The 12,647-nt window shown below is 44.8% G+C and overlaps 1 protein-coding gene across 7 annotated transcripts in view; it reads left to right on the top strand.

The window, feature by feature from the left end:
• The window catches only part of Pde8b (phosphodiesterase 8B), a 228,344-nt gene that overhangs the window by 209,535 nt on the left and 6,162 nt on the right, over nucleotides 1-12,647 (top strand). For all 7 annotated transcript variants that reach the window (XM_036206740.1, XM_036206739.1, XM_036206738.1 and 4 more), the window contains 5 exons: nucleotides 364-409; nucleotides 801-936; nucleotides 1,777-1,975; nucleotides 10,143-10,360; nucleotides 11,600-11,720. In XM_036206740.1, coding sequence (XP_036062633.1) covers nucleotides 364-409; nucleotides 801-936; nucleotides 1,777-1,975; nucleotides 10,143-10,360; nucleotides 11,600-11,720 — 720 coding nt within the window. The remainder of the gene's footprint in view (nucleotides 1-363; nucleotides 410-800; nucleotides 937-1,776; nucleotides 1,976-10,142; nucleotides 10,361-11,599; nucleotides 11,721-12,647) is intronic.

Below are 12,647 nucleotides of genomic sequence, written 5' to 3'. Positions count from 1 at the left end.
AATGTCTCGGTACAGATAAGGGACTTTAGACAGGTCAAAATTACACATATCCAAAATAATATCACTTCTGTGATTCTGTTTATGTGGCCTCACAATGCCAGGAGAGAAAGTGGCCATGAGAACTGAGCCAGCTCACAGCTCAGATGTGAGTCCTGCTGGCACTCATAACTGACTGCTTCTCCCCATCCCCTCACCCCTGGGACTAGTACTATGAAAGATAGAGGAGCCCCTGTCTCTTCCAAACTCCACCTTGACCTGGACTGCAGCTTGGGCCAGTCAGGGTTCAGGCTCTTGCTAAGGAACAAGATTAAGAGCATGATGATGGGCATGAAGCATGCATCTAACTGCTTCTCTTTCTTCCAGGATGGCTTGAGAAGACTGTCTGGGAATGAGTATGTGTTCACAAAGAGTAAGTGCTTATGTGTCACTTGTACTGATAACCAAGCATCAGCCTGTGCCGTGTCCAGGGTTTTGCCTGTTCCATGATGGCATTGGTGTTGCTTCCAATGGGTCTCATGAGTTTATTCCTCTCTGTGGTCTACATTTGAAGCAAGGCCTCCTGGTTAAAATGATTTCTCAGAGCCTTGCTAGATAAGGAGTGCCGTTCTCCATACACTTAAATGGAGATTTAATAACATTAACTGAGATTTCATAACATGAGAAGAGCCCTGGTATTAAAATCTCCCTACCAGTAGAAGTTGAAGATCTTGTTTCTAGTGGCCACCCTAAAGATAATGAAGTGCTTTGGACACTGGCGAATCTCCACCTAACTTGCCTCCTTTACCGCTATGTCTGCTCAGATGTGCACCAGAGTCACAGTCACCTTTCGATGCCTATAACCATCAATGATGTCCCCCCTAGTATCGCCCAGTTACTGGATAACGAGGAAAGTTGGGACTTCAATATCTTTGAACTGGAAGCAGTTACACATAAAAGGTATGTGGCATCTCTGGTCCAAGGCTGGGAGCGTGTGACACCCACGCTCAAGCCTTCACATCTAGAAATGTTGATGGAATTATGTGTCCCAGATACGCTCTTGTATGGGGAGGAGCTATCTGTGGGTAAGGTACAGGACCAGCATGCACTTCCTCACGCTACTTCCTTTGTGCCCATGAGCTGGGAGTTTGAAGTTTTCTCATCCCTCTGCCCTATAAAAGTGGATTGGAAGTCAGGTTCAGTTGTACACATAAGCAATTTGGGAGACTGAGGCAAGAGGGTTATTTGAGTTCAGGGATTCAAGACTAGCCTGGGCAGCAAAAATTTGTAATTCATATTCGCCCTCTCTCCCTCCCACCCACCCATCCCACAAAGCAGATTTGATAGTAGCATAGATTTTCTTTGAGCCCATCCTGTCAGCAGGGTGAGCAGCTTCTTTTGTCTTAGGAGAAGACATTTCTTCCTGGGATGTTGATCTGTGGAATATTAATAACTCATCTATGCAGTGACATAATTCTAAGTGAGGTGATTTTGCTGAAACCATTTAAACCATCCCTTTTGCCCTCAGGCTCTTCTTAAGGGCATAAAGCATATTGTGGAAGTTGAGGTGGAAAGGGGCCAACAGAGGTTTTGTGACTTACAGATAACCTAAAAATAATCTGGATTGACTCCCAGACAGCACCTGGTTGCAAAGAAAGAGCTGGAAACACTGCCGATGTTTTTGTGCCCGGAGCACATGTGAGCGATCACACACACACTCCTCCATTCTCTGATGCTGTTAGAGGAAGCACTTTCTGGACCCCTGAACTCAGTGAACCCCTGTTTGTTTCCTGTCCTCAGGCCGCTGGTGTACCTGGGTTTAAAGGTCTTCTCTCGGTTTGGAGTGTGCGAATTTTTAAACTGTACTGAGACCACTCTCCGGGCCTGGCTGCAAGTGATCGAAGCCAATTACCACGCCTCCAACGCCTACCACAATTCCACCCACGCTGCCGATGTCCTCCACGCCACAGCTTTCTTTCTGGGAAAGGAAAGAGTGAAGGTAGGCTCCAGATATCACTGTCTAGCCGTCTGCTAGGGTGGAGAGCCAGGACTCAATCTTAGCAACACATTAGACAGAGAGCAATATTGTAACCAATTTGACAAGAGGGTTAGGGTTTTGTGGGGTTTTTTGGGGGTGGGTTATAAAACTGTTTTAGACACAGAACTTTCTCCTAGCTCTCTACTCTAAAATGCTTAAAATATTAACTGTGCTGCTGCCTTTCTGTGGCTGATCCATGAACCCATACTTAACTGTTAACCAGCCCTGGGATATGGGGTTGCAGGACAGACTTAATTTAAAGCACTCTGTTGCTAGGACTTAGGGTTAAGTTCTAATGTCAGAATTTGACCAGTATGTTACATTCCTAATAGGAGCCACACAGCTGGCTGATGTGCATTCTGGGTAGGTGTGGGTGTGTGTATCTGTGACTTTTGCCTAATTGTGAGCCTCACTTCACTTAGTCTTATTTGAGGTTCAGTGCTGTTGTGACAGGTACTGGTTTTAGGGTGGCCCTACACATGTCCACTGGCAAGCTGGGAGGATCCATCACCCTCTCTTCTCAACTCTTCTCAGCTTGCACAGTGACACTCTGACTCCTTTGCTGTGGTTCAAGCTAGAGCTTAAAATGTAGGACTGGGAATGTCGCTCAGAGATGCCGCCTGTGCCTAACATGCACACAGCCCTGGACTTGATTCCCAGCACTGCTGAGCCCCACAAAGATGTTCTTAGAAGACATTCTGTTGAGACTGCCTGAACATCAATCTGTGAAGAGTACCACTGGATTATTCTCTTGGAACGGGGCTAGTAGGGGATTAAGACCCTGGTACTTAAGAGAGAGGGATAGGTAGAGGGAACAGAAATGGGTAGAGGGTCCCTCTCAGATTTGCCAAAAACTCATCCTGCAGTTATACAATACATCAAAGAATGTATGTCAAGAATAATGCATTGAAAGGTTGAAAAAAAGGAAGGAAGGAGAGAAGGAGGGAGGGAGGGAGGAAAGGAGGGAGGGAAGGAAGGGAAGAACAAAGGAAGGAAGGGGAAAAATATAGATTCTTGATCATGGTATCCGCCTGTGTCTGTAATAAACACCTCTTGGAGCCACACCCCTCTGAATCCCTCCTGTGGGTTCTAACACATGAGATGAGATGTGACGGATCTAACATGTGTGAGACAAGGCAAGACACAGCTGAGGTCCCACCACTAACTGAGCAGAGACCTAGGTCACTAGCTCCAAGGTGGGACTGATCCTGCCTGCTGCAGTTTGGAGTTGAGGTGAAGGTGACACCCCTTTCACAGCCCTTTGGTGGGAAACCTGGACGATGTGTCTACAGAGTAAAGGATGTGTCACCGCCTTCCCCTCGCCTGTTCTTCCTCAGAGTCCCGGAGTCTGAAATTCTCAAACAGCCCTAGAACCAAGATTCTGACTAATTGCAACCCACTTACAATTCAAAAGATGTCTTCTGACTTCAGCAGCCCCTGCCAGAGATTCAGAAAGTGCAGCTCAGCAAGGAACCTGGGAGACTTGGGCAGGGAACCTGGGAGACTTGAACAGGGAACCTGGGAGACTGGAGCAAGGAACCTGGGAGACTGGAGCAGGGAACCTGGGAGACTGGAGCAGGGAACCTGGGAGACTTGGGCAGGGAACCTGGGAGACTTGAACAGGGAACCTGGGAGACTGGAGCAAGGAACCTGGGAGACTGGAGCAGGGAACCTGGGAGACTGGAGCAGGGAACCTGGGAGACTTGGGCAGGGAACCTGGGAGACTGGAGCAGGGAACCTGGGAGACTTGGGCTGTCGGCAACCCAGTTCAGCCCAAGTTCAGCCAGTCCACCAAGATGCACTTGCAGTTGGAGCCTCTGCTGAGGGTTCTTCATTAGACCTCCTGCCCTGATGACATTAGCCAGGAAAACTGTATTCGTACCTGTTTTGTGCATCATCAGTCCCTATAATTTCTTAGGGGTGATAAAACTCAAATATAATCTATGAGTTCCAGGGATTGATGCCTCTGACCACTCAGTTCCACTCCCAATGCCAAAACTTAAGTTTAATTTTTAAAAATTTATTCTCTGAAATTTTCAAACAATATACTTTGATCATATTCTTTCCCCTCCTCCGGTTCCTCCCAGATCCTCCCCCACCTCCCTATCCACCCAACTTTATGTTCTTTCTCTCTTAAAAACAAAACAACAAAACATGGAACCCAATTTGTGTGGGCCACCTGCTTCTGAGCATGGGGCCTGCCCTGGAATATGGTTGATAGACTCATTACCAATCCATTGGAGAAAACTGGTTTTTCCTTTCTCAGCGAATAGCTTCTTGAGAAAGGGAGACCCTTTGTGTCCACTTCTCCTTCTCTGTGCTGGAGTTTTGTTTAGCTTGAGTCTGTGAGGATCTTGTATAAGCTGTCACGGTCTCTGTGAATTAATATGTGCCCCGTGTCTGGAGGACATTGTTTCCTCTGACTTGTAAGATCTTTCTGCCTCCTCTTCAGCACAGAGCCCTGAGCCTTGAGGGGTGGGGAGTGATAGAGCCATTTTACTGAGGGCTGAGTGCTCCCCAGACTCCCACTCTCTGTACGGTGTCCAGCTGTGGGTCTGTGTTAATTACCATGTACTGTAAGAAGCAGCAGGGGGCTAAATGATCTGTGGGTATAGCAACATGTCATTAGGAGTCATTTTATTACTATGTTCCTTTAGCAGAATAATAGTAATAGGCTTCCCCTCGGGACCTATATCTAGTCTCAGGTTTTGGGCTCATTAACAGTGTCAGGTATGCATTCCATCTTATGGACTGGGCCTTAAAGCCCACCCCCCCAAAAAAAGGTGTTTGGCTAACCCATAGCATGCACCACTACTGCACTGGTGGATGTCTCTTGCCAGAGGGTCATTATTGTAGATCACGGCTTTCCTAGGCTGGAGAGATTGATGGTTTCTTTTCTCCAAACCCCTAAATGAAACACACATATCTAAAAGCATAAAAGCTAGCTTCCACATACATATAAGAGGAAATATGCACTGCTTGTCTTTCTGCATGTGAGTTACTGTATTCATGATGATGGTTTCTAGTTTCATCTATTTGCCTGCACATTTCAGTTTTCTTAACAGCTGAATAATATTCTATTATGTAAATGTACCACATTTTTATTATCTATCTGTCAGCTGGTGGGCATTAATGCTGTTTCCAATTTCTGGCTATTATGAATAGAGCAATGATGAACATGGCTGAGCAAAGATCTCTGGAGGTAGAAGTAGAATCTTTTCAGTATATGCCCAAGAGTGGTATAGTGGGATCTCTTGGTAGATCTATTTCCAGCTTCCTGAGGAACCTCCACACAGATTTCCACAGTGGCTGTACAAGTTTGCACTCCCACCAGCAATGAATAAGTGTTCCCCTCTCCCCACACCCTCACCAGCATAAGCTGTCATTTGTTCTGATCCGGACCTGGTGGGTTTTTGCCAACTTGACACAAACCTAGACCTATTAGGAAAGAGAGAATCTTAACTGAGAACATGCCTCCACCAGATTGCCTGTGTGAAATCTGTAGTGCTTTTTCTCAATTAATAATTGATGGAGGTAGGCCCATCCCCCAGAGGGCAGTACCACCCCTGGGTAGGTGATCCTGGGTTATATAAGAAAACAGGTTGAGCAAGTCATGGAGGCCTCTGCATCAGTTCCTATTCCGACTTCCCTTGTGGTGGAATGTAACCTGAAAGTTATAAAGTAAACCCTTTCCTCCCCCAAGTTTCTTTTGGTCAGTATTTTATCACAGTAATGGAAATTAAGTTTTCTGATTAAGTTCCACGCTACATTTTAAAAAATGAGTTGTTTTCTGAGGTTCAGGTTTGTTTAGTTCTTTGTATATCCTAGGTACTAACCCTCTGGCAGATGTATAATTATTACAGTTTTTCCCCCATTCTGTACACTGCCTCTCCAAATGATGGTGCCCTTTGCTAACAGAAGCTTTTAGCTTCATGAGTTCTTTTTATTATTGGTCTTAAAACCTATGCTTTCAGGGTCCTATTCAGAAAGTCTTTTCCTGTGCCAGTGAGTTCAAGTCTGTTTCCTATTGCCTCTTCTATCAGGTTCAGGGTATCAGGGCTTATTTTGAGGTCGTTGGTCCATTTGGAGTTGAGTTCTATACAGAGTGAGAGATGCAGATCTCTATGCATTCTTCCAAATGCAGTCATCCAGTTTGGCCAGCACCATATGTTGGTGATAGTGTCTTTTCTGAAGTGTGTGTTTTTGCTTCCCTGTCAAAAACCAGGTGTCCATAGGTTTGTGGACTTATGACTGAGTCTTCTATTTGATCCCACTGCTCAACATGTCTGATTTTTATGCCAAGACCACACTGTTTTTATTACTAGAGTTCTGTAATACAGCTTCAAATAAGGATGGTAAGATTGCCAGCAGTTCTTTTATTGTTCAGTGTTGTCTTACTTTCCTGGGTTTTTGTTGTTTCCACATGAAATTTAAGATCATATTTTCATTTCTATGAAGAATTGCAATGGGATTTTGATAAGGATTGCATTGACTCTGTAAATTGATTTTGGTGGGACTTACATTTCCACAACATTAATTCTATCCAGCCATGACCATGGAAGAACTTCCCATCTTCTGATGTCTTCAATTTCCTTCGTCAATGTCTTGGAGTCGCTATTATACAAGTCTTTCTCGTGCTTGGTTAGTTACCTCACATTTCTTTTTGTAAAGGTATTGTTTCCCATGCTTCTTTTTCAGTGTGTTTCTCATTTGTGTACAGGAAGGCTACTGATTTTTGCATGTTTTGTATCTAGCTACATTGACCAACATTTTTATCTCTAGAATTTACCTGGCAATTCTTAGGATCTTTTATGTATTACAGCCATATCACCTGCAAATAAAGATACTCTAGCGTCTTCTTCTTCTATTGGTATCCCCTTGATCTCCTTCAGTTTCTTACTGCTCTAATTAAGACTTCAAGCACTATATTGAATGGGTATAGAGTGGAATTCATGTCTTGCTTCTGATTTTTGTGGAAATGCTTTGAGTTTCTATCCATTAATAATAATGTTGGCTGTGGGCTTGTAGTAAATTGCCTTTATTTACTGAGATATGTCCTTCATATCCTGACTCTCTCCAGGACTTTTATCATGAAAAAAATGTTGGATTCTGTCAAAGGCCTTTCCTGAATCTAATAAGATGATCATGCGGTTTCTATCCTGTAGTCTATTTATGTAGTGGGTTATGTTTATGCACTTACATATGTTGAACTATCCCTGCATCTCTGGGATGATGCTAACTTGATTGTGGTGGACAATCTTTTTAGTGAGTTCTTGGATTTGGTTTGCAATTGTTTTATTGAGTTTTTTGCATCTATGTTCATAAGGGTTGGTCTATAATTTTCTTTTTTTGTTGTTGCTGTTGTATGTGGTTTAGCAATAGGGTTTCATAAAAAGAACTGGGGGATGTTTCTTCAGTTTCTATTTTGCAGAATAATTTGAGGAGAGGAGGTGTTAGTGCTTCATTGAAGGTCTGATAGAAAAATCCTGCATTGAATCCATTTGGCCCTGGGCTCTTCTCAGTTAAAAGCGTTTCCACTACTGCTTCTATCTCACTAGAGGTTACATGTCTTTAAAAATATTTACCCATCTTGATTTAACTTATTAGATTATATATATTAAGAAATTCAAGCCAGGCATCGGTGGCGCACACCTTTAATCCCAGCACTTGGGAGGCAGAGCCAGGCGGATCTCTGTAAGTTCAAGGCCAGCCTGGTCTACAGAGCAAGATCCAGGACAGGCCCCAAAACTACATGGAGAAACCCTGTCTTGAAACCACCCTCCTCCCCACCAAAAAAAGAAAGAAATTCATCCATTTCTTTGAGGTTTTCTGGTTGGCAAAATACAGATTTGAAAAGCATGTCCTTATGAATCTTTGAATTTCTTCAGTGTCTGTTTTAATGTCTCCCTTTTTATCTGTAATTTTATTAAATTGGATTTTTTTGTTAATTTAACTAATGTTTTATCAATCATGTTGATTTTTTCCCCTAAGAACCAACTCATTGTTTCAGTGATTCTCTGTGTCTGTGTGATTATTATTGTTTATATTCAATGATCTAAGCCCTGGGTTTGATTCTTTCTTCCCATCTGTTTTTTCTGGGGTTTTTTGTTGTTTCATTTTCCTAAAACTTTCAAGTGTATCACTAAGTTGTTAATATGAGATCTTTCCTGTTTTTGTGTTGTTGTTGTTGTTGTTTAACATAGCAGTACTGTGAGCTTTCCTCTTAGAACTGCCTTCATTGTGTTCTATAGATTTTGGTATGTTTTCAATTCTAAAATTCTATACTAAAAAGTCTAAAATTTTCTTAGTTTCAGCCTTGATCCACTATTTACTCAGTATTGTGTTGTTTAGTTTCCATGAATTTGTGTACTTTCTGCTGTTTCTGTTGTTGTTGATTTCCAACTTTATTCCATGGTGATCAAATAGGATGCTGGAAGTTATTTCAGTCTTCCTCTGTTAAGATTTGCTTTATAGAGGAATGCATGGCTTGCCCTGGGAAGGGGAAATAGATGAGATCTCCCGGGTAAACTGAGGGCTGGGGATGAAAGGAGAGGGGAGGGAATGGGGGATGGGAACATGAGGGATCAGGATGGTTGACTTGGAGAAGAGATAGAGAAGAAGAACTATGAAAGAGATATCTTGATAAGAGGGAGCCATTATGGGGTTAGGGAGAAACCTGGTGCCAGGCAAACTCCCAGGAATCCACAAGAATGACCACAGCTAAGATTCCTAGCAATAGTGGAGAGGGTGCCTGAACTGGCCTTCTCCTGTAATCAGATTGGTGACTACCCTAACTGTTATCATAGAGCCTTCATCCAGTAACTTATGGAAGCAGATGCAGAGATCCACAGCCCAGCACTGGGCCAGGCTCCAGAAGTCCAGTAGAAGAGAGGGAGGAAGGATTATGTGAGCAAACGGGTCAAGGTCATGATGGGGAAACCTACAGAGACAGCTGACCTGAGCTCATGGGAGCTCATGGACTCTGGACTAAAAGCTGTGGATCCTGCATGGGACCAGCCTAGACCCTCTACATATGGGTGACAGTTGTATAGCTTGATCTGTTTGTGGGATCCCTAGCAGTGGGACCAGGACCTGTCCCTGGCACATGAGCTGGTTTTTTGGAACCTATTCCCCATAGTGGGATGCCTTGATCAGACTTGATACAGTTGGGGGAGCTTGGTCCTGCCTTACCTTGATACGCCATGCTTTGTTGACTCAGGAAAGCCATCATTGGCCATTCTGTAGATCTTTGTTGGCCAGTTTGGTAGTCATTAGCCATATATGGCTATTAAGTAAAGCTATGCAGCCCTTCTGTCACACTAGCCATAAGTCAGGTGTTCAGGGCCATGTGTGATGAGGGTTTATCTGCATACCACACATGCAGGGCATTCCCATCATCACAAGATGCTCAACGGTCAGTGCGGCCCTGATCTGCCCAGCCCAGTGGTTATACTCTCAGAATGTTTGGACTCCCCTTAGCATATCTCACAAGTTAGTACCGCTTCAGCTTGATACCTGGTACCTTTAGACATCTGATACTGAATTCACAATACCGTGTCTGACATAACACCCCATTCGCCAGCTTTCTATTCACCTACAAGCTAAGAAAAACCCTTGCTGTCATTTGCGTTCCCTGTTAGCATAGCGAAAGCTGCACTCTGGTGAGTTTCTTTTTGCCTTTGCTGCCTGCTAGCCCAGCCCCACCTGGATCCTGCCTCATTGCTGAGCTCTGACCAAGGCCCCATCCACCGTGTGAGTTATCTGGGCTGTTTACAACTAGCTCTCCAAGATGCTTGCAGAAGCCATGGGAGTATTTGTGATGCCAGCCACTTTCTATCCCTCACGGCACAGAGTCACTGCAGCAATCCAAAAGGGCTGCTTGGCTTCTTTCTCACAAAGCCAGCAAATGAGCTCTAGGCAAAGAGTCCAGGGGTACTGCAGCTCTGGCTTCCATGGTCTCAAGAAAACACAGGGCACAGGAAGGTGGCAGCATGTGCCCAAGGCCACCTTTCAGCTATGGCTAGGAGGAAAATGAAAGAACATTCTCGAAGTTCCAGCCCCAAGACAGAGACGGGTGTTGTCTCCAGAAGCCTATGGGTAATGCTCAGTGTCCCTTTCCTTGTTCCAGGGAAGCCTGGATCAGCTGGATGAGGTGGCTGCTCTGATTGCTGCGACAGTCCACGATGTGGATCACCCTGGAAGAACCAACTCCTTCCTGTGTAATGCAGGCAGTGAGCTTGCTGTGCTCTACAATGACACCGCAGTCTTGGAGAGTCACCACACGGCCCTGGCCTTCCAGCTCACGGTCAAGGACACCAAGTGCAACATTTTCAAGAATATTGACAGGTATGTCAGCGATGGACTCCTGTGCTTAGGTTTGTGAGGCTAAAGGAGAAACTACGTTTTCTTTGAATGCTCAGCTTCCTTGAAGATGGAAATGGAAATAACAGTTATCCACTGCATAGGATTATAAAATAGCTTTGCCGCCTAAACTTAATTGTACTTTTCAGACTGTTTTTCATGTTTTAAAACCTCATTTTTTAGTCTTAATGTGTTGGGGTTTTTTATTTGTTTGTTTGTTTGTTTGTTTTTTTAATGCATTGCAAAGCATGACCTGAATGTTGACAGGATACTGACAAGTCTGCCAGGTATTTTTACCTTCCCCGGAGGGCATCCCACCTTTTCTGTGGCTCAAAGACAATGCATCATCTTGCATTTCCAGCTGAGTTTGGGCCACTAAGAATCCTTCCTCAGGAGGAGGTCCCAATGAAGATGCTGGGGCCCAGCTGGGCAGGTTTCCCTGTACTATTTGGTCTCCTTTGCAGAGAACAATCCAATGTGATGAGGCAAAGCAACTCTTGCCTGCCAGCAACATGTGTGTGACTATTTCCTGCACACATCAGCTGCTGGGCAAAGGCCAGGTGGTCACTTGGGTCTCATGACATTGTCTACACGAACATACCAGTTTAGGCTCTAGAAAAACCTATGGAGAATGGTTGTTCTAAGTTGGACTTAAGTTCTATCAGTATCAAGGACCTGCAGAGAACAATTTCTTCTCAGGAGCCAATTTGCTTAGCTCCTCCTTTGGCCTCTTCAACTTAGTAAAAGATAGGAATTCTCTGATAACCTTGGGCCATTGCTCCCACCACTGCAACAATTGAGAAATAGAGAAAAGGAAAAGCTTCCTCAAGACCATCAGAAGAAAGTGTGGCAGTTCTCTCCTGCAGGAATCAGTCTGTATGGAATGCAAACATCTCATCAGGCTGCCACTTTGGTCTGTCCCTTCCTTCTACTTCCTTGTCCTGGTGTTTGCAAAGGAAGGGGTGGGAACTTCCTTTGGAAACAACTGTCCACCACATGACATGTGCTTTCTTTTAACATTCGTGTGAAGAAGAGTCAGCTGTCCTGGAGAACATGGAACAGCATCAACAACTTGGGCTTATTGGGAGGATGAACAGACAGACCCTGGGATCAGGAGTCTCTTGACTCTGCCCCCGCTATGCCCCAGGTTGTAGGGAGACACAGCAGCAGGGCAGTTGTGACTTAGGACATGATGTGAACAGGGACCTTTGTCTTCTTACGTAGGAACCATTATCGAACGCTACGCCAGGCTATTATCGACATGGTTTTGGCCACGGAGATGACAAAACACTTTGAACATGTGAACAAATTTGTGAACAGCATCAACAAGCCCCTGGCAGCTGAGGTGAGCATCCCTATGTAACGAGATACAGCAGTGTGTTTCCATGAGCGCCTGCTCCGGCAGCAAAGCCTTTTCTCCTTTTGGAATGTGAGGTGATTACCAGCCTAGAGCTGGGGAAGGACTGCAAGTCCAGGTGCTTGTGTTTCTCGGGGGTGAGGACAGACTGACAGCTGTCTACTGCAATTTCGTGCTCCTTGATAGAAAGGCCCTGAGATAACGTGGCAACGGGAGTTAGGCCCAGAGTATGTAATAGTGGGAGCCCACAGATGAGCCAAGACTAGCATGGATGGTGGTTCGAGCTGGGACTAGCATGGATGGTGGTTCGAGCTGGGACTAGCATGAATGGTGGTGCGGCAGAGACCCAACACACTTTCTGTTGTTTGATCTTAGGATTGCAAAGTTAAAGAATGCTTCAAAGAACTGTACTCTTCTCACTATCTGAGAACTACAGGGAAACACGTTTAGTAGCTCTTTTCTGTTGCTGTGATAAAATATCCTGACGAAAAGTGTGTTAGGGAAGAAAAGGTTCATTTGGATGCTAGGTCAGTCTCTCACTGAGGGAACTTAAGGCAAGAACCCAAGACAGGAACCTGAAGGCAGAGATGCTTGCTTTTTCACGCAGCATTAATTCTGACCAGGGAACTCACTCCCAGCCAAGGAAGTATGGCAGACACCATGGAAGGAGGAAGCTACTCCTCACCAGTTCGTGCTTAGCCAGTTATCCTACAGATCAGAACCACTTGTTGGGGGATGGTGCCACCCACGGTAGGCTGGTCTTCCCACAACCATTAACAGTCAAGACAATCCCCCAGAGATGGGCTATCGTCCAATGGGAACTGGGCAGTCCCTCAGTTGAGATTCCCTTCTTGGAAGAACCGAGGCTATGTCAAGTTGACGATTAAGGCTAACGAGTACAGAAGTGTATCATGT

The sequence above is a fragment of the Onychomys torridus genome, chromosome 15 (genome assembly GCF_903995425.1).
Source record: "Onychomys torridus chromosome 15, mOncTor1.1, whole genome shotgun sequence".
Lineage (NCBI taxonomy): Eukaryota > Metazoa > Chordata > Mammalia > Rodentia > Cricetidae > Onychomys > Onychomys torridus.
This window is presented reverse-complemented; position numbering and strand designations above follow the sequence as displayed.